This window comes from Eptesicus fuscus, chromosome 2 (assembly GCF_027574615.1).
Source record: "Eptesicus fuscus isolate TK198812 chromosome 2, DD_ASM_mEF_20220401, whole genome shotgun sequence".
Classification (NCBI taxonomy): Eukaryota; Metazoa; Chordata; class Mammalia; order Chiroptera; family Vespertilionidae; genus Eptesicus; species Eptesicus fuscus.
The window spans coordinates 79,394,203-79,420,598 of record NC_072474.1 but is presented as its reverse complement, the minus strand read 5'-3'; the positions used below and the strand labels follow the sequence as shown (position 1 = coordinate 79,420,598).

The 26,396-nt window shown below is 37.7% G+C and overlaps 1 protein-coding gene across 3 annotated transcripts in view; it reads left to right on the top strand.

Annotated features, from left to right (window-relative positions):
- ADGRL3 (adhesion G protein-coupled receptor L3) overlaps positions 1–26,396 on the top strand; it is a 492,939-nt gene that overhangs the window by 206,659 nt on the left and 259,884 nt on the right. For all 3 annotated transcript variants that reach the window (XM_054728772.1, XM_054728769.1, XM_054728767.1), the window contains one exon: positions 4,976–5,776. In XM_054728772.1, coding sequence (XP_054584747.1) covers positions 4,976–5,776 — 801 coding nt within the window. The remainder of the gene's footprint in view (positions 1–4,975; positions 5,777–26,396) is intronic.

Genomic DNA, 26,396 nt, shown 5'->3' with positions numbered 1-26,396 from the left:
TGACAATTGAGAAAATATAGGTGAAAGTTCTTTGCGGGCACAAACAGTGTATTTGTGCATTAAAGTGTGACAGTATTTAAGAATATAAAACCTTATCAATACCTTCTATCACATATTCTATTTTCCTCATTAACCACCAAGAAATTAGCATATGTGCCCTTAACTATAATACCACTTAAGAATTCTATGTGAAATAAGACTAAAGTTGTGTGAGTATACATTTTCTATTTTAGAATACCTTCCTTTATAATTCTCAAAAGGATATCTATTTAGAGCTGTTTCAAGGAATGAAATTAGTTCTAGAAATTTCTTTGCAGGGTAGTCTTTGAAAATGTCAACATTGGTATGACTTTTCACTCCCAGCCTCCACCTTGTCATAATGGGCCTCAAGTCCAAACTTTTGAGACTATCCAGATATATAAAAAGCCAGCGACCATGATGCTGTAATGACCAGAACAACCAGTCGCTATGACGCCCACTGTGCCAGCAAACCAGCTGGATGGCGGAGTGGGGATGACCTGCCAACCTCCCGCGGCCCCTACCCCCAGCCAGCCTGCCCCTGATCGGCCTCTCCCACCCGGATCAAGGGTGGGGCAGCCCTTCTCCTCAGCCAGCCCCACCCCCAATCAGCCCACAGCCCCTCCCCCTGGCTGGCCCCACCCATGATTGCCCCCCACCCCAATAGGGGGCAGTGCCAGCAGCCCAACCTCCTGAAGCCCCTCCCCCACCCAGCCCCACCCCAGGTTGGCCCTCCCACCTGAATCAGGGGCAGGGCCGGCTGGCCAACTGCCTGTGGCCCCTCCTCCTGGCCAGCCCTGTCTCCAATCAGCCCCCACCATCCCGATTGTCTTGAAGCCCCTCCCCCAAGAATGCTCCACTCCTGATCGCCCCCCCCTACCAATTGGGGGTGGGGCTGACTGGCCAACCTCCACAGCCCCTCCCCTGGCCACTGACCCCAGACTGGCCCCCCCACCCCATTCAGTGGTGGGGCTGGCTAGCCCACCACCCACAGCCGCTACCCTTAGCCAACACCACCCCAATCAGCCCCCCCACCCCAATTGGGGGTGGGGCCCACTGGACAATCGCCCGCAGCTCCTCCCCCCAGCTGGCCCAGCCCTGATTGGGCCCCAATCAGGGTGGAGCAGCTGGCCAACCTCCCGCCTTCTCCTCACGACAAGCCCGGCCCCCATCCGCCCTAATTGGGGCCAGGCCAGCTAGACCCCACTTGTGCACGAATTCCTGCACTGGGCCTCTAGTTGATTAAATAATTGCTTAAGGTGCTTACTTATACTTCTAGTTGTCAGCCTTGACTCAGGTTTAGCATGAAGTGCATCTCTTAGGTAAAGCTGTACAGTTACAGCCCAAAGAGCATTGCAATGACTCAGCAAAGATTAATTGAGGATGATGATAAATTAGAACAATTTAATAGTTTTTATAAGTCCTAGAAGTACTGTTAAAATAAGATTTGTATATTAGTAAGATCAGGAATCTAAAAAAGATAATCCCATTTGTAACTTCTTAAATATAATTTTATATATATGAATGATATTAAAGTTTCAAAAAAGTCAATGAAGAGAAATAAAGTGTAATTTTGATAATAATTGAAGACATGAGCTTAGCTAAGTCAAAGCATAAAAATCTCACCCAAATATAATTACCAAAACAATATTTCTCCCTTGATTTGAAACTTTCCTGGAGTTTTAAATTTATTTATTGTGCATAAAATCCCATTTTATTCCTTTCTCTGAAATTATCTTTGATTTTACATCACTTGCAACTTGTGCTTTTTAAGTTTGTAAGATGAGCCCATTCTTTCCTGGCTCTTTTCCTCTATTTTCCATTGGGCTCATTTTCTCTTGTTGTGATCTAAGCAAATTGTTTCTGATGAGACACATAGGATAATGAAGATGCTACTTGATGTGCTTCATGAACATGTTATAGCTTCCCAGAATTTTCCCTGACTTGTATGGATTAGTACCTGAAAAGTACTAATAGAATCTAATTTGAGAGATATGTAACCATTACATGTTTGAGAATCAATTTATCCTTTCAAGAGCATTTTGAAAACTCAGTTCAGAATTTCAGAAAAGGCCAGAGTAGGTGACTTATTATTTATATCAACCTTCTAATACAGATTTTTTTCTGAAAGGCATTATTTTTTCCACAATAATAAAAAATATCGATGAGTGGGAGGAAGAGAGTATCTTCAAAAAGGATTCTAAATCCATTTTTCAGGATGTGAGCATTCCCTGTTAATGGGTTGCCTCATGAGGTGCATATCTCATCAGACTGACAGGCTATGGAAAATCTTAGGCCTCAGGAAATGAGTCACGGAGTCCTTTCTTCTGAAGAGATTCATTCTGGAGATGGATAAAAAGCAAGACTATTATGGTAAATAGTGATATAAACGTTAATATTTCAAAAATGAATCTAGCCAAACAGTTTGAAAGTTTTCTGTGTATTTTACCAACCTGCCTTTCAAATGGAAATTTTGGTGTTCTTACTGTGAATATTGTATTTCCTACACCTATAGTTAAAAAAGATGTTTATTCAATCTTAGCTTAACTTTTTTTCTTAGTTTTTCTGTTTGTATTGTAACTTTAAGCTGATAATATGATTTTGATTATATTTTAAAAAATAATTTTGCTAGAGGAATGGGTTTGTAAATATAAGCCATATAATGTTCAATAAAGCAAGTATGAGTGAAATTAATTATATTCTTTCAGTTTGGAAGAGGTGAATAAAAAGTGCTTGGCCAATACCGTACCATTAATCTATTCTCTTTTCTTCTTTCTCTCTCTTTACTTCTCTCTCTCCAATAGAAGTGGAACAAAAAGGTAATTAAATACCTTTCATAAATTATATATTATTTATAGGCTAAGTTATTTAACAGTTTAACATTTAGTTAACATAATTTTGTTATTAATTCTTATCTATTTTATGAAAAATTATTTACTACTTCTGCTGCTCAACTTCACTTTAATCTGTTGGCTTGACCAGTGCTGGTTTGATTCTTGTATCCTGAGACAGTTTAATAGTGTAAAAATTTTAATTGTGTATTTTATTCCTCTTTATTTTTAAATAAATAGTTAGAAATCCAGTAGATGGTGATGGATAGTGATTGCTTTAGATTTGTTTTTATTTCTATACTAATTTTTCATAACTTTGCTGTTGTTTCCCCTGTTTCTTTATATTTTAACTATTGGGGGAAAAGGGAGATGAATTTATTGAAATATCTTAAAATAAATTACTTTTTAAACCAAGGGCTGATTATTAATTAATATAAAGTTTATATGTAATTTTTACAACAATGCCTACCCATCCTTTATAATTATATCCATCATATTAGAATCCTGGGAAATCCTTCTAACATCAGTTTTATAAATTGAATTGGCCCTCTGTCCTTGTTATGGATGAGTTTGATAGCTTTTCCCCAATTTTTTTTATTTCTCCAAAAGTAAAACTTGGGGCACTTTAATAATGTACTTTCCTTTTTAATAACCTCCAAATCCTAGCTCAGTTTCACTTTAGGCTGCTTCTGGTGGATCTAGGCTTATCGTTTCTATTAAACATCTAATTACTAATATCAAGAAAATAATACTTTTTTCATTAATCATTGAAATATTGGGTAAACACCCAAGTTCCTTGTGAATTTCTAATTCCTCACCCCAAAACACGTGTAATCATTTGAAACATAACAGTAGGCTGCATGGTTATTTTTCAGTGTGCTTGCTTTGCAAAAAAATATTACAGCAGTGTTTCCCATAGCAGGTTCAGAAGAATGTTCCACTACAGAGAGGCTCTGTAGAAAGGATTCCATGATCAAACCAGTCGGCAAAATTTGCTCACCTTCCCACCTCTGCTTTGGAGATCCGCTAACGTACCTAAGCTATCGGAATCTCTGCCACAACTCTTTCTAGCGTGATACGGGTTTATCCGTGACGAAGGACCCTTTTTTTCTTTCTGTGTAACGTCCAGCTAAACTCCTAGAAACAGGTGCTCCGAGGACCACCCTTTGGGAAACATTGCTTTATAGCCCCTTTGTTGCAGATCAATCAGCCAAGCTTTCTTACCTCCACTGACGCAATGTGCTACTGAATCATATTAAAAATCACCTTAATCAGATACCTCTTACCCATTTTCAGCCTGAAGTATGAGCAGCAAAATATTATAGCAAGTATTTTAATGCTCTTCTCATGTAACAGTAAAAGGTACATGTTTTTAAGTTCCAATACTACTGTATTTAACAGGACATTTTTAACTGATTAAAATCTAGACCTTGGGTTCTGCTCTGTAACCTGTCACCTTTTCTTCTCTTCCTTATTCCTTCTTTCCTTTCTTTCTCTTCCTTTCTCCTTTCCCTTCCAGTATTCATCCATCACTCATTTTTAATTGTGTGGGTTGCATGCTCTGTGTGCACTGTCGCAGCTTTCAGAGCTTCGTTTCCTAGAAGATTCAGTGGCCTGTATTGCAGGGCTTTACTTTCCCTTTGCTATTACATTTAATTACTATTGGATTTCTACATATTTCTTAATGACAAGTATTGAATAGCTGATATCATTGGAGTAAAAACAACCTGTTTTGAACATTTTAAATAAGGTACACAAAAACATGTATTAACATGTGCATTTCTTATGTCTATGGGATACATAGACATACAGCTCATTTGTATATGTATAACCAAAAATATGGTAATACATGTGTGCAAAGGTGGAAACCAAAGGAAAGCATAGCTACTCATAAAAGGCCAAATTTTTTCAGCCAATTTCATTTTGAAATCGAAATGATTTTCAATAAAAGTCAAAATTAATGTGTATGACTACATTGTGTTCTCAGAAGAATGCAGCAAAAATAATTAAGTGGTGGTGGGTATCTCTTGTTAGAGTCGCATTCCACTTGGTGGAAAATAAGAATGAGTGGCAAAATATAAAAAAAATTAACATATTTATTATTTTAACTCTTTTCCTGCCAACAGTTTTTCTTTGTCCTGGACTGCTAAAAGGAGTGTACCAGAGTGAACATTTGTTTGAGTCCGACCATCAATCTGGGGCATGGTGCAAAGACCCTCTACAGGCTTCTGACAAGATTTATTATATGCCCTGGACCCCTTACAGAACTGATACCCTGACCGAGTACTCATCCAAGGATGACTTCATTGCTGGAAGGCCAACTACAACCTACAAGCTTCCTCACAGGGTGGATGGCACAGGGTTTGTAGTGTATGATGGAGCTTTGTTCTTCAACAAAGAGCGCACCAGGAACATAGTAAAGTTTGATTTGCGGACTAGGATAAAGAGTGGAGAGGCCATCATAGCGAATGCCAACTACCACGATACCTCCCCTTACCGATGGGGAGGTAAATCGGACATAGACCTAGCAGTGGATGAGAATGGGCTATGGGTCATCTATGCAACAGAACAAAACAATGGTAAAATTGTCATTAGTCAACTGAACCCTTACACCTTACGGATCGAAGGGACATGGGACACTGCCTATGATAAAAGGTCAGCTTCCAACGCGTTTATGATTTGTGGGATTCTGTATGTCGTCAAATCTGTGTATGAGGATGATGACAACGAGGCCACAGGGAATAAGATTGACTACATTTACAACACCGACCAAAGTAAGGATAGTGTGGTGGATGTGCCCTTTCCCAACTCATACCAGTACATAGCAGCTGTGGATTACAACCCCAGGGACAACCTTCTTTACGTGTGGAATAACTATCACGTCGTGAAATACTCTTTGGATTTCGGACCTCTGGATAGTAGATCAGGTAAGTTTGACTTTTGATGGTTCTCAAGAGGGAAAATGTTTACAGTTTATTCTCAATAAGTTTATTGTACATTTGATTCGACTGCTTTTGTGGTCTTTTTTCTGGCCTCCGTACCTGAAATGGTTCATTGTCTTTGCATCTAAACAATGCTGCTATTAACCACATTCAGCTATAAAACCTGACTCTTTCTCCGTTGTGCAGCTAGTCTCCAGTCGTTAGCCCTTCTTTGAAGGGCATGTTGATCATCAGCTGATTAATTCTTCAGGTAGTGTAGTACGCAAAATCTCTACTGAGATAGAATGCTATTCCATCTAATTCATTGTGACTTGCCTTCAGAAGTGTTCATCACTTGGAAAACTTCAAAGGGTTGGCTCGTATGAATGCTTTCACAGTCTTACACCAATATATTCACCTCATAGAAAACATCATATATGGCCACTTCTAATATTGTCATTTGAGTATAAATATGTCTATATAACTGATACATATAGAAAAATGTTCATAACTGATAAATACAAAAATATATTAATTTTATTTTTAAAAAATGCAACACACAGCTCTGAGTAAACTTGAGATAATATTTAATTCCCTGTGCTTTTTTTTATAATCACTAGGACATACTGTTTAATTTTCATAAATTGCTTTCTATTTTACTGACACAACTGAGCAGAATTATCTCAGTTTCGAAGCTAAATTATTTCAGACTAGCAATAATATTATTTCATATGGCAAAGCATAATGGAAAACTAAGATAAAGACATCTGAATTTTGATAGAAATATAGCAATTTAAAGTGTATTTTTTATTTCAGTGCTTACATGTTAACACTGAAATAACTGAAAACATTTACAGTTTATTCTCAATAAGTTTATTGTATATTTTTATTAGACTGACTTTTTTATTTTCTCTATTGCTTTTACCATTCTTTTACTAACAAACTATTCTGCTTTCTAGCTTAGGTCATTTTATACATCTCCTCTTATACAACTAGATTCTAAGTTCCATATGGCCAATAACCTTATCTCACCCATCCTTTCATTAGATTTTAAGTTGGCCATTATTTCTGCCTTCTCAAACACTAGTGTAATAGGTGGCATATGCAAATAAAGATTCAATAACTCTTTGATAAATGACTGAAGGAATGAATGGCTTTTCACTTCTTACTGAGATATAATGCCAAATTAGGTGGCATTTTCTCTAATGCTGAGAGGCTGCAGTCAGAGTGATAAGAGTAATAGCAATTCTTTCCATGGCCAGAAATGCAGATATTATGTTGAACTGTTTATTTTTGTTTGTTTGGTTGTTTGGTTGGTTGGTTGGTTGGTTGGTTTTTTGTGGAAGGAGAAGCCTAACTATTCAAGAGCATCAAAAATAACTTCTCGTTAGTCATTCCTCAAAAACCTTCTAACCCAACTGCAGTATCTGACTCACCTCTGTACAGGGTAGGTTTCTCAATCCAATGTGCCTTTCCATTTAAAATCTAAGGAAGAATCATCTGGAGAATTATGGGAAGATAATTCTTTCAGGGCTGTGATATTCTTAACCACAATTTATATTTTGACAGTGGAAACTCTGTCGATGAGTAGTTCTTAGCATTTTTTTTTTTACTTCTAATTGAAAGAGAAAGTAATTTCTACTTACCTCCAGAGAAATAATAAATAATAAGTCATCATTTTTAGATTAGTCAGTGAATAAAGGGCAGTAACATATTTTAAGTTTTATTTATTGCAAAGAACATGAATTATTTTTATTTAGAACAATATGTAGGTTAAAATTAATTAACATTCCAAGATTTTTGTTGTATGGATTGAGCCAAATTCCTAACTAAGTTTTTATAAATTATCTTTAAAGGGTAGCTAGAGACTAGCCCCCCAAAAATTCCAACATATATGAATAAAGTTATGTGTGTATGTATCCATATACAGGGTGTCCCCAAAAATGTATGTAGCTGATAGCTCCATTTTGAACATGAAATATATTTTAATAATCCCTGCCTTTATAATTATTCAAAGTGTGTGTATACATTTTTTGAGACACCCTTTACATAACAAGTCACTGTAATTGTGGATATAAGGAAACTTAAACCACTCGTTTAATTTTCTTCATTTGTTTACATCTGGGAGTTAAAATATAAACCATCTTGCCCACATGTACTAGGCTCATATTTGTTAAAAGGATGTTATTAAAGTGGAAAACATTGAGGAATGATAAAGTTCAGCTTTTGAAACAAATTCCTAACTTAAGCCAGGATTTTTACCCTTTTTAAACAACAATTAAGACCTCTGTTTTGCAAAGCTTGAGTTTTCACTCTTATTAAATGTATAAATATAATCATAAGATAATACCATTTGTCATGCACAAATGCTCAAATTAAAAAGCTAGTACTTTGGTGTGAACTTATACTGCAGTTTTGAGGTGGAAAGAATAAGTGTGGGAAGTACATTCTATGCATGATGTGTGGATATGAGAATTTCAATTAGCATTAATAGATGACGTTAATCTTTTTTCACACAAACAGTTTCAGCTGCATGTTTTTCTTTGGTAAATTACATTGACATTTTTCAAAGAAATTGCCTTTAGTGAATTCTTATTATGGATCTTCTTGTGTAGAAACCAACTTACTATAAATATGTTAAGGTCATAAAGACTAATTCTAAGTATGTAGATCCAAAATGTATTTGCTGTTGCCATCTGTTAGAAGCAGGCTGAGTGTTTTTGCGCTGATTTTAAGTAAGTTCTAATCAATGAAAATTTACATTTTTGGAGGTTTTTTTGTAATTGAGTATTTGTGTTTTACTTCTACTGAATATAACTGTTCTGTACATTAAATGATTTAGATGTTGGAGGTTAAGAGGCAAATCTGCTTCTCTTGGTTATATAAAAATCCTGTGGTGAAGAGTGCATAAGGTAGTGAACATGGCTTGGGAGTCTGAAAGACTTGGGTTTGAATTCTGCCTCTAGTTTTTGTGGGCTGGTTGTTCAGCCTCTTAGTCTTGGTTTCCTCAGCTCTAAAGTGGGGAAAAAAAAACAATACCTAGTTCAGAAGATTATTATTAGATTTTAATGAGATGATGCATGTAATAACACAACCTAATAGCTACACATCAACCCTACAAAAATCATTATTATCCATATTTTATTTTATTTTAATTTTTACTGATTGATTTTTAGAGATAGAGGAAGAGAGAGATAAATATTGATTTGTTCCACATATTTATGTATTCATTGGTTGATTCTTGTATGTGCCATGATCAGTGTTTTCCTGATGCAACCTTGTTGTATCAGGAAAACACTCAAACCAACTGAGCTACCTGGCCAGGACATCCATATTTTCTAAATGACAAATTAAGGTACTAAGTTTCATTCAAATTACTCAAAAACCTCCCAGCTATTAAAGTGCAGCCGGACTTTAATTTCCTGCTCCCTTCTGTGACACTAGTGGTGGAAAAGTATGCTTACTGATGCTGTGTGTCTAGTTTCATTCATTGGATAGAAGTGATCCCAGTATCTCCATGTGCCGGACATTCTAGATGCAAATCTAATTTGTAGTTTTCTCAATTAGACAATTTCTATAGCATAGCATTCTAAAATATTATATCTACTCTTTAACCATGAAATCAGATGTATATTTATGACAAGCATCCATTTTAAATTATAAAATTATAAACTTTAACCTTTTGCACTCGGATGTCGAGTGTGACTCGACACGGTTAGCATTAGAATAAAGGAATCGAGAAAAAAGCAAGCGAGTGTTAAGGGAGTAGAAAGAAGTACTTAGCTTCTCAGAAATATGCTATAGAGTAGTTTCAGAAGTGATTCAATTCCACTTCTATATTTTTCCCAGCACCCATTCTCAAAGTGCTCATTGTCCTGTCCTTTATTATGTTGGCTCATTTACATGACATTTATGTTTTTGTATTCTTTTCAAGGGAAAACATCGGGGGAGTGGTAAATCTGTGAAAATGGTTATTTTCAACATAGCTATATAAGGAAATTAATTTTAATTTGATGCTTTTAAACTTGTATTTCAGATGTTCATTGTTGAATATAAGTGAAGTTTCTTCTGAAAAGTTTTTTAATGGGCCTGCTCTTCTGGACAAAGTCTTAAAAAGTCTGAAATTTGTTCTCACTTTTCTCTAAAAACATTTTTCAGAACATCATGCTTTCTTTACTTATTCTGCATTATCTTAAATGCATGCTTGCCAGCTTTTTAAAAAGTTTTCCAGCTTGAAATTAGTGGAGATATGAATCAGAACTTGTTTGATATTGCTATTCAAATAGCTTATATTTGCAGATTTTTCAGAAACAGTTTTTAATAATATAGTTAGATCTCACGTGTTCAAGAATATACAAGTGCAAATAATTTTCAGTTTATAAAAAGCTTTGTTCTGGAACTAATGAGACTTTGATTCATATTGAACTAATCATATTGATATTGTTTTAGTTGTTATTACTTACAATTCCTTAGTGAGTACCTAATACATAGCTGATGTGTCAGGATTTGTTGACTATTTTAAGAAATAAATAGATGAATTAATGCATATATGTTTAAAATCCTTCTTAATCTGAAGATTATGGGGGTGGGAGTATTAGTTCTAAATTTTGTTTTATTAAGAGTAGATGAATCTTTACTCTACCCACAATTAAATATAATCCAGAGGATTTAAAGTCACCCAGTTTTCTCCCACCCCACCACCCACACATAATTTTTTCCCTTTTTCACTTAGATTATAGTGAGCCTTCGTAACCTGAAGGAAGTTTAGCAGGTGATAAGGAGAAGTGCCAAAGCACAGTAAAACCTAATGGACTTCTTCTAGGCTGCTGTGGCTCAGTGGTTGAGTGCCAATATGAATCAGGAGGTCATGGTTTGATTCCTGGTCAGGGCACATGCCTGGGTTGTAGGCTCCATCCCCAGTGGGGTGCATGCTGGAGGCAACAGATCAATGATTCTCTCTCATTATTGATGTTTCTATTGCTCTCCCCCTCTCCCTTTCTCTCTGAAATATATATTAAAACCTAATGTACATCTTTTCAAAAAGTAATTAAAAGAAATTAAAGTCAGTAGTCTTACAATAGGAAAGAAGGTGAGCAGCTGTTCAATGAATTTTATATTGCAGAACATGGTCTTAGATTTTTCAGTTGACAAATTGCAAGAATTTCTTCATATTGGAGAAAATGGAAAGTGTACTGTATTCAGAAATGAGTAGAAGTTTGTGTTCTGTTGAAAATAACATCCTGTGTGCATAGCAGGTGATTCAGTTTCGGACACTTATATCACACATGCTTGTAAGCATTAGCACCTGAGTAGGAAGCAAACGCCAACGTGCATCCTCTCCTTTTTCTGAGCAGAGCTCCAAATCTACAACTATCAGATCTAGTGTTTTATTGCAAAGTAAAAAAAAGAAACAACAACAACAAAAAAAAGTACTTTTAAATGAGCCTTTTCCCCATCACATAAAATATGATATAAACTATACATTCATTATTGCCTTCAATTGGCTATCTTTTGTAAGAAATATATTACAAACCAAGTAATGCTTCACTATTTCACAGGTTATTTGAGTGATTCTCATGTTGTCATCAAGACTCTAAAACAATATCTTGTTTTGATCTCTACAGTGTGAGAGGATCAGGGAATTCCATTCGCTTGCCTTCAGCTATTATCAGTGGCTGGTATTGACTGACTGACTTCCACTATTTAGTTCTTGCTCCCAAACCACCTTGTGCCAAGATCGTTGTTCATTATCAGATAGGAGTGAGATTTGAGGTATTTTCTTTGACTTTTCCAGTTTGTTTCTACACTCTCCATAGAACAATATAAACTTTCCCTGTCAAACATACAAATGTTTTCCAGTGTTTCCTACTTAAGAGGGCTGGGGTAGGCTCTAGTTGATAACAACAATAGGCAGAAAAGTCCAGCTCCAAAACTTTCCTAAAATTAGTGTCTGTAAGAAATCAAAAAATCTATTAGCCAAGATTTAGTGAAAGATATCAAGCAATATGGACAAACAAACCAATGATAAAGACATGTAGTTACTCTCTTATTTGCTCTTCTACTTCCCAAACAAGATCCACATTTTCATGAAAGCCCTTTGGGATTATTTGTAACCACTCTTGTATGTGCTGAAGATAGTAGACTCTAAAACAACAAAAAGCCTATACAAAACAGTTTAGCAATGCAGATAAGGTGAACCTTCTGTCCTTATAATATGCTAATTAAGTGCATTTGTCTCTTCAGTAAAAGCTGTGGCTATGTGGTGATGAATAAGAACTTTAAACACACATGACACCTCGTTAAAATGTAATTTTCACATCATATATCTGAGCGCTTTACTTTGACAGCTGAGTAATGTGAGTGCGAGGCAGAGAATCTTGGACATTTTGAAACTGTCACGTGTTTAATAGGTATCCGAATTTGCTTCCTGAACGGTTTAGTTGAATATGGGGCACCCTAGACACAAAATAGAGCCAGAATGTAGCGGGATCTTAAATCAAACTCGTCCTTAGCCTCTGGGTTATGATTGCTTCACAGTTCCACTTGAGGTGCCTCATTGTCTCCAAAGTTTAATTTACATCTCTCTGGGTGAACTTTACAAAAAGAAAAGAAGTAGTCAGCTACTTGTTGCTAATGTCATCCTGGTCTGTATTTTTATTCATCTGCTGTTTCCTAGTCTGCAGAGGAGCTCTCTCTCTTTCCCTCCAATTCTTGCTTCTTTGTAGCCTATCTTGACAGCTGCTGCCTGAAGGGCATTGCTGCTGGTGCTTTTTCAGGGAGCAGAACCAAACTTGCAAATTTTGCAACAGCTATTCCATCGCCAGGTACCATCAGCTACATTTTTGTATGTGTGCTGTACCTTTCTTGCATTTTTCTCTCTTTATAATTGAAGGTTACGCCTTTCCACAGTGGCTCCTTCTACCTCTCAGGCTCTGAATATCGAAATCACAGTCCTGTATGTACAAGCAAAGCTGGACCTGGCTTTTGACAGCTGAGCCCACATTAGCCATCACTCTAACATCTAGGTTGACCTTCCTAATAAATGAGGCAAAATGGAAGGGATAAAACGGTTCACAAATGTTACTAACGTATTCATGTTTTCCCTACAGAGCGATGTCCCTGATAAATGTATAATTATTGGGAAAGTAACCAAAATTATTTTTTGCATGTAGGGCACAATCATAAAAAGATGACTTGCTGTGAATAAGCTTCCCATTCACACCAGCTGTTCTTCCTGTAGCCTTGTCATTGCTCATTAGCACATCCACCAGAGGGCAGGCAGGTGGAACCAGAATAGTTCTGCTGCTCATTATTAGCAACATCTTGCAAGGGGCTAAAATGAGATTTCTGATTATCCAGGTTAAATCCAGATGAAGAAACGAAGACTCAAACGTTTAAAGTTACCTGCCCAGAAAAACCCAGTTTATAAATGTAGATGTGGATTTCAAAGAAGCCCAGGTTTATTTGACTATATATCATGAAGCAGGAACACTTTATATTTACAATGGAAAAAAGTATAACTTACACAGCCATACAATAGAATGTGATATCATGGTGCATGGATTTGGTACAGTGTGTCTGTGTCTGTGTGTGTGTGTTCTTGGAAATGCTTGAAGAAACAGACTGAATTATTAGAGGATTAGGAGACAGAAATTTTTCAGAAATTCTGAGCAATTTGAAAGACTTTAGAGATTTGTCTAAAGGGCTGGCTCTTTATCAGGCTGGATTATAATTGATAACTGTTATTTCTCTTTTCTTAATTCGGATATATTGCTAGCAATACTTTCATCATTCCTTTCTCTGAGCAAGATTGGCAAAATGCTGAAAAAGTAAAATGAAGAAAGAAAAGAAAGTAGTAAGTGAAGAGAAGACTAAAAGGGAAACAAATATATTTTTTCTAAAAGTAAATGAATAAGAAGTGAAAGAGTTCCCCTTTTTTCAAAGGAAAATTTATGAAAGCACATGCATTTTAAATTCTCAAGTTATTTTACAAGATTTGTTTAATTACCTCAAGTGAATAAAGGTAAAATTAAGGTCAATGTATTATACCTTGCCGGTTGGAATATAAATTGCTATAACCACTTTGGAAAGCAACTTGACTATCATCTAGTACAACCTATGTCTAGATGATTAACTTACATTATATTCTACCCAATCCACTTCTGTGTTTCTGCCCTAGAGAAACAGTCATATTTGCATTCAGAGAGACTTGGACAAGGGCGCTCATTACAGCAATGTTTAAAATTATGTAGGAGTGGCTTAGTGGTTGAGTGTCGACCTATGAACCAGGTTCCTGGTCGGGACACATGCCTGGGTTGAAGCTCAATCCCTAGTGCAGGAGACTGCCAATCAATGACTCTCTCTCATCATTGATGTTTCTATCTCTCTCTCCTTCTCCCGTCTGTTCTCTGAAATCAATAAAAATATATTTTAAAAAAATAAAATATCATAAAAGTGGAGTATACCAAACTTCCCCTCAGTGTGTGAAAGGACACAGGGTGTGGTAGGGAAGGAAGACAAGAGAGCACAGTTTGTGGACAATACGCAGCCAAAATAGAAGATATGAACAGACAACTATCTGTACTGACACCAGAGATTTTAAAATCCTGGTCAGTGTGGAGGCGGGAGGGAAGTAGTATATGATCAGTTATCCCATATAAAGAAATATACCAAGTATTGGTATCTCTCAAATGATAAGAAAAAATATTACACTGGAATTTTCTTTTTCTAGTAATATACATAATATAGTCTCATTTGGCCTCAAGCTAGCTTTAGTAACTCCTAGAAGCCAGAATTGCAACTTCCCAAAGCACCAACAGCTTTTAACTCCTTTAACTCTTTCTATGAAATCATGAAATTGTCAATAAAAGAAGCCCTTTCTTGTCAGAAAAGGAAATTTTTACTCTGAAATTTTGATTGTGGCATATAATAGTAACTACCATGTGTTTCTGCTGCTGTGCATACATAACAATTCTTAAGATGTGATTGCTTAAAAAGTATTTCTTACATCATCATCACAGGATTTTCCCTTGAGTGGGAATATATTGACTTGTCATACATTCCAGAGTCTATGACAGTTTTTAGTGTAACTGTAGTTTTGAAGCTTTCAGGAACATGGCAAAGCATTCAGTAGATGAACAAGACTAATGATTTGGCTGATTACATTCCAGAGCTAAGAATTTAAAATACCTTGGCACGGGTGCAAGCATGGAAAAGCTAAAATTTTAAACCCTAACAGTGAAAATGAAGACTTACATGTAAATGATGGTGGGGGTTTTAGTTCTCTGATTTACTACTGCAAAAAATAAGCCAATCAGAATAGATGTGTCAGAAAATATTGAATTTCAGGAAAGAATTCACATAAGGAATGTCAAAAATAATCATCTAGTTGAGTTGAATTGTATATTGGAGTTAAAGTCTAAAGTCATGTATTAAAATAAAAATTAAACTATCAAAATTATGTTTCAAATTCCTGGAATAGTTTATAAAACATAGTGAGTTTTTTAAAAATGTATTGCTGTAGAGTACATAGGTAGTATTATTTATTATTGTGTGATGTATATCATACATAGTAAAAAGTACCTTTGTAATATATAATTATACAGTATTTTACTTACATAACAGAACTATTTGAATGCATGTAAATTAAATAAAAACTGTGATGCAACTTCTGTGTATTAACAAAGAGAGTTCCACAGGTATTCGGTGTTGATAAATCCTTGCTGTGAGAACTTTTCCCCCCAAACACTACATTTATTCTTCTTGAACATATTGATCTCTACTTTCCATTAAACTCCTACACAATTATTAGATCACTTATGAAATGTCTCAACAGTGTAACTAAAACAGTTATGTGCTATAAAAATATTTAATGATATGTGAATGTTATTTATATATTGCTGATTTTTTAAAAAGCAGGTTTAAATGATTTAGAATTTAGATCATTATCCATTTCCTCTACTTTTGTTTATGTTTTAAAATTTCTATGAAATGCTTTTTAAAAACTATTTATGTAAGATAGGCCTATTTTTATTACATGGAGAACACATTTTAAAGAGCATATGATCCAAAGTTTTAATGGTAGTTAATTTCTGATGGTTCCAATTTGAGTTTTTCAGGTTTTATTACATTTCTATAGTGGATATATTCAGTCTTTGAAATAGCAAAACAAAGTTCTGATAATTAACCTAATAGTCCTCATGAATAGAAGAGTACTGCTAATCTATTTAGAATTCTGTGCTGGAATGTAAAAAGGCCTTCTAATTGTGTTCAAGATAATTACTCAACTAATTAGTTACCCAACTAACTAATGAGAACACCCTTGTGACTTGGACAAACAAATAAGAAAGTGCCAAAGTCTTATTGAGAGAATGAAACTGTAATAGAGGAGCCTTATTCTATTTCTAGTGTAGTTTTCTTTGTTAAGAAAGAAATATTTGTACTTCTTAAAAGTACTGGGTATTCATAGAGACTTTGCTTCTACCCCTTGATTATAGAGCCCCCCCAGTGTGTATGTAACATAAGATCTAATCTACTCTGATATGGGAATATAGAATAACAGAGTAGGCTCATCTCTTATATCTGAAACTTAATAAATATTTCTAATGTCCTTTTACATTATTTGGTTTAATGGTTTTTTCTATCAATTTTCACTTTTCACTGTTCAAACCATCAATTTTCACCAGTTGTTTGTAAGGAGAAAAATTGAAAAGGGAGAAACATAAAAATGTTTCAATATACCTAGATTGAATTTGAATGGAAGGAGAGTCAACCATTCTAATCAGAGATGAAACTTAAATGTTTTGACTTTGACTTTGACAGTAAAGTAGGTAAATTTGCCAATTTGAAATATTCAATATTATTTTTATACAACTATACCCTTTTTATGTTCATGCTAATATTTCCTAGGAAGAGTAGGTGAGTATGTTTATTGAACATTGACTACTTTCCATTAAAACAAGATACCCAATGAGTATTTTTGATGAGAGAGAAGGGTCATTTTCATGGTGTAATGATATTGAAAAATATTTGTAGAGAAAATATTAGAATGTTCTACCACAATTTTTTGTAATTATTTCCAGAGGCAAATAATGTTGCTCTAGTGATAAGTGGCTTTAAATACTTTGGTGAATTAGAAGCCCCTTTTTCATATTATTGTATAATAATAAGTTAAGTATGTGCAAAAAATCATAGGTAACTGACTCGTGAGTTATATAGGAAAATGGATCTCAAAGTGCGGTCCAACAGGAACTTGTTATGAATGTGAATTCTCATGTCTGGTCCCAGATTGAATCAGAAACGCAGAATAAATCCCAGTTATCTATTTTTAAGAAGCTGCTAAATTTGAGAATTACTGTGTAGGCCATGATTCCTAATTCCTACTAGGTTAGTTTACACTACAGAGTGTAATAAACACATTAAAGTGATTTTTTCTTTTTCAAATTTCTGTGATTCGTTTTGTTGATTTACTTTAAGTAAGTGTTTCCCAATCCCCCATCTAATGACTGCTGCAAAGGGGATGCATGAATCATGCAGGGAGCCGGTTCCATGCAGATTTTCTTTCTCTTCCTCCTTCCGATCAAATCAATGCCCTAAAATACTGACTCTGGATGTGAAGTGAGGCCCCGGGAGAGTACGTTTTAGAGGTGATTCCGGGTTTGGAAAATAATCACGACTCCAGATTCCTTCATGTTTAAATAGGACTTATATCTTAGCATGAGTATTGTCATAATGCATTGGGAATCTGTGAGGCGATATAGACCCACTAGCCACTCTCTGGGTTCCGACTGCTCTGGCAGTGAAATGCATCACTTTGTTTTATTAAATGACTCTGTGTTGTGTCCTCGCAGAATTACTGCCTGTGTGGCTGACAGAAGCGAACAGCAGTCTGATGCGGGATGGACATGTCCCCTCTCAGGCTTGTGCTGGCAAGGCAAGGTGCCATTCATCTTCACCTTGAATAGCTGGAATAAATTAACACAGTGAGTGGAGCAGTGAGGCCAGGCAATCATGCAGGGCTTTGCAGCCGCTCCTGGTCTCTTCTTGTGCTGGGAAACAACAGCAACAACAACAAAAAAAAGGTGAAAAATGGACAAGAAGATAAATTGGACCTGTCGATAGAGCTAAAGGAATGCAGCAACCAGTAGACTCTCATCCTCACCATGATAGTGCCTCAGACTTCCATATTTTAATTGAAGGGAAGTGTGTGCGTCATACCCAACAGCAGGAGTAGGTAGAATTCTGAATTTTTCATTTGTTCATAATTTTCCAAGTATCCTAAGACATAGGCCATAACCCACTCGTGATTCCTTCTGTCCATTCCCGCTGACTTTCCTAAGCATGGGCAGATGCAGAACTGCTTTGAAATACTATGTTGCCGCCTGGGCGCAGTTGCTCTTTCTGCTGAGTTAATTTATTCTGGTTATTCGAGGCCAGCAGGAATGGCACTCAGCTCTGCCAGCTGAGATCTGAGTGAATGCAGAGCATGTGCCCATCCTGACTGAGGCTGATGTGTAACCTTTATTTGGCTCAGCCCCCTGCTGCTCTTACATTTCTCTCTTAAGACAGAAACATCTGGTGGCTCTGACCCAATAAGACTGTAACATTTAAAAGCACGTTTTCAAATATGAATTTGTTAAGTTAAACACTATGGTATGCTTTAAAAAGACTCAACAATTTTTATCTTTTTAATTTTTAAATTAAAATTGTGCATGGAACTGCTAACTCACTTAATGAAATAACGATTTTATGAGAAACTTTATGTTCAATTTTCCCTTTACTTCTTTTTTATAATATGTATTATTAGAGTTATCCCTAGAAATACCTGTGTCCTTGACAAAGGTGATTAATAGTTTTGTCCCAAAGTGCTTTTGTTCAATTTCCTTTAGTTTTTAAAAATTGTATACCCACTCTTTCTCCAATTTAGAGATGAAAATGTAGGCATTCATTCAGGTTATGGGAAATTTGATTTATTTATTTACTAGTAGATTGTCCTCTATTGCAATTAGGATATAAAGCAATTCTGCTCTTGTTCCTATTTAATATGAAATAGTCAAAGCAATAAGATGTTGTAAAGCCCCACACACCTTGGAAGTTTTTGCATTTCTGAACTACCGTATTTTCCGGCGTATAAGACGACTGGCCGTATAAGATTTTCTTGGGTTAAAAAGTTGTCTTATACACCAGAAAATACGGTAGTCCAATATATCTAATCCATTATACCTAATCCCATCAATATAGTCCAATATACCATATTTTCCGGCATATAAGATGACTTTTTAACCCAGGAAAATCTTATACGCCCAGTCGTCTTATACACTGGAAAATACGGTATAGGAAAAAGAAAAATCTGAAAGATGGATCCATTTCTTATTTCACTATTAGCCACAATCATTATCTATTTTATTCTCTAAGTATATTTTCTATGAGATAATTCAGAGGCCTTGTAGATTTTCTAAATTATTTTATGTATAAGGCTAAATACTTTACATAATCTAGTATGTTCACAAATACTTCTTGAATTCTCAATTTTGTTTCCATCTCTGTACTCAAGATCTAAAGTGAATTAGAATGAATAGGTGATGGAATTGATTTTTTGAATTCTGAAGCCATTTTTTTTTTAATTTTAAATATATTTTTATTGATTTCAGATAGGAAGGGAGAGAGATATAGAAACATCAATGATGAGTAGGAATCATTGATTGGCTGCCTCCTGCATGCCCCCTACTGGGGATCGAGCCAGAATCCTAAGCATGTGCCCTTGACTGGAATCAAACCTGGGACCCTTTAGTCCTCAGGCTGACGCTCTATCCACTGAGCCAAACCAGCTAGGGCTCAGAAGCCATCCTATCTAATAAAAGAGTAATATGCAAATTGACCATCACTCCAAGACACAAGATGGCCGCCCCCATGTGGTCAAAGATGGCCGCCCCCATGTGGACACAAGATGGCTGCCACAAGATGGCCTGCAGGGCAGGGCAGTTGTGGGCAGTTAGGGGTGACCATGCCAGCAGAGGAGGGCAGTTGGGGGTGACCAGGCCTACAGGGGAGGGCAGTTGGGGGTGATCAAGCAAGCAGGGAGGGCAGTTAGGGGTGACCAGGCTGGCAAGGGAGGGCATTTAGGGGTGACCAGCCTGGCAGGGGAAGGCAGTTAGGGGTGACCAGGCCAGCAGGGGAGGGCAGTTAGGGGCAATCAGGCTGTCTGGGGAGCAGTTAGGCGTCGATCAGGAGTGGTTAGGGGGTGATCAGGCTGACAGGCAGGTGAGTGGTTGGGAGCCAGCAGTCTTGGATTGTGAGAGGGATGTCCAATTGCCCATTTACTGGAATCAGGCCTAAACGGGTGGTCGGACATCCCTCAAGGGGTTCCAGATTGGAGAGGGTGCAGGCTGGGCTGAGGGACACCCCTGCCCCGTGCACGAATTTCATGCACTGGGCCTCTAGTTTTTAATATTAATGTGGAATGATTATATTGCTTGAAAAGGGATGAGTAGGACATAGTTATCATTTGGCAGAGTACTGATGGGTATTATAGATAGAGGTACACGCTGTCTGCTTCCTAAATACATGAGTCCTCTATTATTTTGACATGTACAGCTTATGCTAGATTTCTTTATTTTTCAATTAATGAGAAGGAATAATATTCACTTGTTCAGTCTGTAGCACTTGGCCATTATTTGTTGAGCTATATAAACAATGAGCAGCTGTATCATTGTTTGTATTATACTATTTGTTTATTCATTTAAAAATGTATGACAGTTGTGTATCTTATCAGCATGCTTATGGTAATGAAGAATTAAATTAGCAATATTGAGCAAGACTTCAAGTGATGGGTTTTAATGGGTAGTGCTAACAATATTACCATAGTCAGCTACAGATAAACATAATACACCTCAGACAAATGGGGGAAATGGTCAGATTACAAGAAAATTCACGTCAGAATCCTCTGACTTGTGATTTTAAAAGATTGGCACAGATATTCATTCACATATCGAGAACAGTCTATGTAATTTCCATGTTTTATTTTGTTTTTCCTCCTAACATAAACTACTGCAAGGGTAGAAAATGGAAGATTACTAAAACGTAAGCAATCATCTTTTAATAATAAATTCACTCTGATAGAAAAAGAACACTGCCAGTAAAGGAGTCAGACAGCTTACCAAGAATCCTGGAATTACATGAGCTTTCCAACCCAGAAATATTGACAGACATAGTCTGAGTGTGTTAGTCTGCTTCATTTTAGAGCCAAAGAAGTCTTAATTCAAGCACTAGGAAATCCATAATTGGAAAGAATCCCATAATCACTGCTGATATTTTCCTCTAATTGTAAGTGACTTTGCTGTTTCATAAGCCCACTTAAGAACTCTGTATTTTGCTTTAAAAAAAAAATGTTGGCCATGTATTAGAGTGTCATATAGTATTTGATACAGTGATATAAAAACGCTAACATCAGAGTATTTTAATATGGCATCGATTCTGCCTGAGGGTCAAACAGGTTAAACTTACATTTCTTGAAATTAGGAACCTAGGGCATACTATTATAACTCATTTTTGGGTTTCATTATGATTGTGGCAGGCAATATTGCTTTATTCTTTTGTCATACGCCATCAGCAGTGTCTTCCTATCTGGGCCAAGCCAACTAGGTAATTCAGTATATATTCAGTTCCCATAGGCCCGAAAGGTTACTTTTAATGAGGAAAAGAGATTTTTTTCTTGTTTATAAATGTCAAATATGAATCTCATTTGAGTGGGAAATGCCAAAAGTTATTAAAGCCTAGAGAAGATGGATTAGTTATAGGAGATATTTTGAAAAGAGATAGTTCCGGGAAATCATATATAAAGCCTCTCAATAGAGATTCTTTGTTGGATGAGTTGTGACCACACTCAAAATATTTGATTTTATTTATTTGACATTTAGTGAGTGTCTATCATGTGCAAAATACTTTACTGAATGTTATGGGAGATAAAATAAGGACCTTGTCCCATCCTACATAATAAAAGGCTAATATGAAAATTGACCAAACGGTGTAATGACCAGTTGCTATGACGCACACTGACCACCAAGGGGCAGATGCTCAACGCAGGAGCTGCCCCCTGGTGGTCAGTGCGCTTCACAAGGGGAGTGCCACTCAGCCAGAAGCTGGGCTCACAACTGACAAGTGCAACTGCAGTGGCGGGAGCCTCTCCCACCTCTGCCACAGCACTAAGGACCCTTCAGGGGATGTCCCAGACTGCAAGAGGGTGCAGGCAGGGCTGAGGGACCCTCCACCCCCCGCCCTCGCCCCAGTATATGAATGTTGTACACCGGGCCTCTACCAGGTAATAAACTTATAATTTAGTTAGAGAGGCAACACACTTGAATAAAGTCATGCTCTTGGCAGTAATAGGGAACCAGGTGTTAGACCTCAGTTCAGCAACCTCCATCCGTACTTCAGTGCAGCAGGTGCTGATGTCAGCCATGCATTCCATAGTCAGTTTTCCCTACTTTTCTGGACCTGGAGCTGAAACACAGCTGAGGCCGGGATGTTATTTCTAGGGCTTAATGCTTAAGGGTGCAGCCGTCCAAGAGCTTGTGTGGGGATCTATGAGGCTATTCTCTGGCCCCCTTGTTCCTCCTCTAAGAGGGTCTACACATGACTAGCAACATGCCAGGGGAGGAAAGGTCAGGAGAGGGTCCAAACTGCATGACCAGAGATATGAAAGGTCAGGGGGTTTAAACCACATGGCCAGTGATATGCTAGGGGAACACAGGTCACTCTGGGGGCAAGGTCCCTGTTTTCCTAGTGCTGCCCATTGCTAGGCGCCCAGAGCTTTCCATCCTCATGACCTTTTATACCTGGCCCATCATCCTTTCTCTGCCATGTTTGTCTGATTGCCTACCACAATGCCAAGTAACCAATTTGTTTAGTTTTTTATAAAACTTACCAAATAAATAATAAACATTAATAAATAAATAAAATAACAAATCTTGCAAAAGTCATTCTGGACATGGATTTCCTTCAATTTAAATGGGGTATTTTGCAAATTCTTATAGGACACTGTTAAGATGAAGTGATGTGGATTGGATTAGAATAGGTTAAATTATACAAAATTGCCAGTATTTGGCAGTTTTGATGTATAAAATTACGGTGCATATGAGTTGACCTAATATAATGTAATGTCTTCATAAGTGGCTTGAATTACCCAGTGAGATTAATAACATGTTGATTAACCAGAGTCAGCTTAGAAGGTGATTTTCTAGGCATGAAACAAGCTTTGTCATTGGCCCTTTCCTACTTAATATATTTTTATTGATTTCAGAGAGGAAGGAAGAGGGAGAGAGAAACAGAAACATCAATGATGAGAGAGAACCAGTGATCAACCGCCTCCTGTATACCCCCTCCTGGGGATCAAGCCCACAATCCTGGCCTGTGCCCTCACCTGGAATCTAACTGTGACCTTCTGGTTCATAGGTCCATGCTCAACCACAGAGCAACACCACCGGGCCTACTTAATATTTTTAATCAATAACTTAGATGAAAATATAGAAGATGTGATAATTTGCATTGCTGGATGACTGATTGCTGAGAAAGAATTTACTAATAGGCCAGATGATAAAACCAGGAATCAAATTGCTAATGGGCAGTCTGTATCGATGATCTAACACGGAAAAGATGAAATCTAATACAGATAAATGTGAAGTTCTCTGTTTAAGTTTGTTTGTTTATTATATAATTTCAAAATGAGAAGATTGCTAGACAGTTGTTCATGTGAAAAAAAAAACCACACAAAACAAAAAGTCTTTAGTTCATTTTCAGCCAACAAATACCTATTAGTTGACACATTCTTTTTTAGTCACTGCAAAATATACTGGCGAGGCAATGACCCAAACACAGTCAGTCCCTATCTTCACAAGCTTTCAGGATTGGGGCAGGGCAGGGTGGAGGGGGCACAGATTAAATTTGTATCAATAGTTTGGGATATGGGATGGGATGGGAAAGATGAATGAAGTCTAAACTGTGTTGATGACAAGGAGGAGGAGTAAGATGATGATAAGGCTCCTTGAATAAAGGAGAACATTTCATGCTATTTCCATTTGGTCAACCCATTTCCTAAGAATTTGGTTCAGAACTTCTTGGCACCAACTTTTCTGAGCAATGTGAATATGTGAGAGTTTGTCTAGTGAAGGATGCCTAGGTTGGTTTGTATATTCAGGGAACTATGTATGATTCATTTGGTGAAAGTTTGGAGGATCAGGATATTTAGCTAAAAGCTGTGAAATGTAATTAATTTGGTTTGAAAATGGCGCCTTCACTTACTAGTTTTGTGACTTTGGGCAAATTAATTGGCTTCTTTTTGTGTCACTATCCTCCATCTGTAAAACAGGAATTGTAATAGTACCTACATCTCAGGTTTGTTAAGAAAAGTAAGTGGATTAATATTTGTACACTGGTACCTCAGCCTAGCCTGCATTCTCTCACAATCCGGGACCCCTCGGGGGGATGTTGGATCCTGTGGGGATCAGGCGGAAACCAGCATTCCAACATTCTCGAGGGATGTAGTAGTATGTGAAGCAGCAGGTGGCTGGGGAGGAGCACACCTTCCCGCTCCAATCATCCCGGCCCCACTGCGCCTGCCACTACAACCGCTCATAGCACGTGGAGGCGGAGGCGGAAGAGGCTCATGCCACCACTGCTGTGCTCGCCAGCCATGAGCCCAGCATCTGGCGCCCGTCAGGACCTGAGTGGTGCTCTCACTGTAGGAGTGCACTGACCATCAGGGGGCAGCTCCTGCATATCATAGCAACCAGTCAAATGGTCGTTCAGTCATTTGGTTACTTAGGCTTTTATATATATAGACTAGAGGCCTGGTGCATGAAAATTCATGCACTGAAGGGCAGCTTCCCTCAGCCTGGCCTTCCCCCTCTCAGAGTCCGGGAGCCCTCAGGGACAGGAGGTAACCCGGCGATCAGGGGAAGGTGACGCCCCCATCACACCTCTGCAGCTGCCACTGCAGGCAGCACAAGCCTCGGCCGCCCTGGTTACCTCAGCCTTGGGTGGCCCTGGGCAGCAGGGCAGCCACCATCCGAGGCTTGCCTGTGCCTTGGGCATCGGCTGGGCAGCCACCATCTGAGGCTAGCCTGCACCTCGGGCCAGCCCTGGGCAGTTGGGGGGCTGAGGGTGGGTCCAGCCGCACTGTGCACCTGCCGACCCCCTGCCACCCCCACCGGCTGGGCTGAAAGGAATGTGGGACTCCGGTGGCAGGCACAAGGAGCAGCTGGACCTGTGCACCGCGTGCCTGCCACCCCCACCCCTCAGCGGGGCTGAAAGGACTGGGGGACTCCAGCGGGGCTAAAAGGACTAGGGGACTTCAGTGGGACTGAGGGGACTGGGCACAGTCATCTTGTGGCTATGGGCGCCACCATCTTTAGACAGTGTGATGGTCAATTTGCATAATCCCTCTTATTAGATAGGATTACTTAAAACAATGAATGGAACATGATTAAGTGACATAAAAGTGCATAAGTGGCTAGATAGGAAGGTAAATGATAGATGATAGATAGATAGATAGATAGATAGATAGATAGATAGATAGATAGATGTTATTGATAAATAAATAAGAAGGTTTAGGAGCTAAAGCAATTGGTGTCTTCAGCTTGGCTAGTATTGCTCAGTGGTTGAACTGACCTATGAACCAGGAAGTCACAGTTTGATTCCTTTTGATTCCCGGTCAGGGCACATGCCCAGGTTAGGGGCTTGATCCCTAGTGGGGGTTGTGCAGGAGGCAGCTGATAAATGATTCTCTCATCATTTATTTTTCTCTCTCCCTTTCTGAAGTCAATTTAAGAAAAAAAGAGAGATGTCTTTATAATCTGTGGATGACTATTCATATTTCATTCTCCCTACAGAGAGCATGAACAGATGGTTAGGAAACACAGAGTGAAGACAAATCATATATTTTTTTTTATAAAATAGAAATTTAAAACATTTTTTCAAATATGGTTTTATTGATTTTAGCAAGGCAGGGAGAGGGAGAGAGAGACAGAAACATCAATGATAAGAGAGAATCATTGATTGACTGCCTCCTATATACCCCATACTGGGAATCGAGCCTAAAACCTGGACATATGCCCTGACGGAATTGAACCATGACTTCCTGGTTCATAGGTAGATCCTCAACCACTGAGCCATGCCAGCGGGACTAATTTTAAACCATTTAATTCAGTCAGTTTTATTTCAGCAGTGCTTTCCTTCCTTAATTTTGGTCGTTTCAAAAATAATGCAGAATTTGCAGGATTTGCATCAAGAACTCAGTGACTTGATACCTTTCATATGAAGTCAGTAGCAATGTTATTAAAATCTAAATATCATTTCAGAATTATTATCAACTCCTAACATGAAAACAAAATAATGGTTTGGAACCTAACTCCGTCCATGTCGAGTTAAGGCTTGACTGCCTGTTGAGTGATAGTAGAGCTGACTTGTAGTGGAAACCAGAAGTCAGTCTGTTCCAGGAATTATCGGAATAAACTCAAGTAATTTTCTTCATCTCTCTTTTTCTTTAACCAAATAAAATCTCATCAAGGCAGTGTTATTGCTAGCATTATCAGAGATTCCTTATAGTAACTGATTATACTGAAGTGGCTTTATC